Genomic DNA, 983 nt, shown 5'->3' with positions numbered 1-983 from the left:
GACAAGTTTGTTTCGACCTTTCGGTGTCGGGACGACGCTGTGACATTTTGATTCTTGTTTTCAATTCGTCACCGCCTAATGTGGTTAGGATTTCACGACAAGTTTGTTTCGAATAATTACAAAGCACACATAATATAGTGAAAACTGTATTTCGCCGATTCTTCTGATCATACCCTCTATTTTCAAACGTCAAAAAGCATGACAAAAAAAAAATCCGATGCTCATTTTAAATTCTTAGTGGACTATTGGAATTATGACGATTAACGCAATACAAAGCTTTTGTTGTGCGTGTTGCATGCTGGCATTCAGTATCCGCATGTCGGCATTTACAGAGATCAGAAAGTTACATATTGGTCTGTGTCGCTATGTGATGCCCTGGAGTTTAACCCTATGGCACAAAACTCTCAGAATCGCAACCAATTACGTATCATTTGGCATCGAATCTACGCGATCATGAGAAAATACAAATCATACTGCATAAAACAAATTCAATCGCACTAAGGTATTATAGCATATATACTGCAGTTGGCCGCACTCCAACAGAGCAGAGAAAGCACGACAAACAACTGTGACCAAGAATCAGGAAGTCGGTAAGTTCGCAAATACATTTTACATAATTTATTTTCATTTTAACGTCAGTGTACAATCTGTCAAGTATGATTTACGCATGTGTCCTTCAAGTATATAGATCTATCTAATGATGACATTTAGTCTTCCATTAAATCACTGTACGTAGCTTTCCTCAGGAATCCGACGTTGAGCTTCTCGGGGATTTCCACATCGCAGAGTGCCTGATCGGGCACAACGTGCAATATCAAAGCTTGCTTAATCTGTGTCAAATCCAACATGAGCGATGGCTTTTTGTTGCTTTCCTTGCTGCTTTCTTTGTAATCCCGTTTTCGACCGACCTGTTGTATGGAATTAGCACAATAGTGAGCTTCAATATGAGTGATGAAGATCCAATTTCACATATAGGACAATGT

The 983-nt window shown here is 39.2% G+C and overlaps 1 protein-coding gene across 1 annotated transcript; it reads right to left on the bottom strand.

Annotated features, from left to right (window-relative positions):
• Window positions 1-707: 707 nt before the first annotated feature.
• Window positions 708-908, bottom strand: SARC_12221 (hypothetical protein; the record flags this gene model as incomplete). The annotated part of the gene is made up of 1 exon (XM_014293677.1): window positions 708-908. A coding segment is annotated over one exon (201 nt), but the record flags the coding sequence as incomplete, so codon positions are not given.
• Between the last annotated feature and the right edge of the window lie 75 nt (window positions 909-983).

Source organism: Sphaeroforma arctica (genome assembly GCF_001186125.1).
Source record: "Sphaeroforma arctica JP610 unplaced genomic scaffold supercont1.2155, whole genome shotgun sequence".
Lineage (NCBI taxonomy): Eukaryota > Ichthyosporea > Ichthyophonida > Sphaeroforma > Sphaeroforma arctica.
Note: the sequence above shows the minus strand (reverse complement) of the source record. Positions and strands in the feature narration are given on the sequence as shown.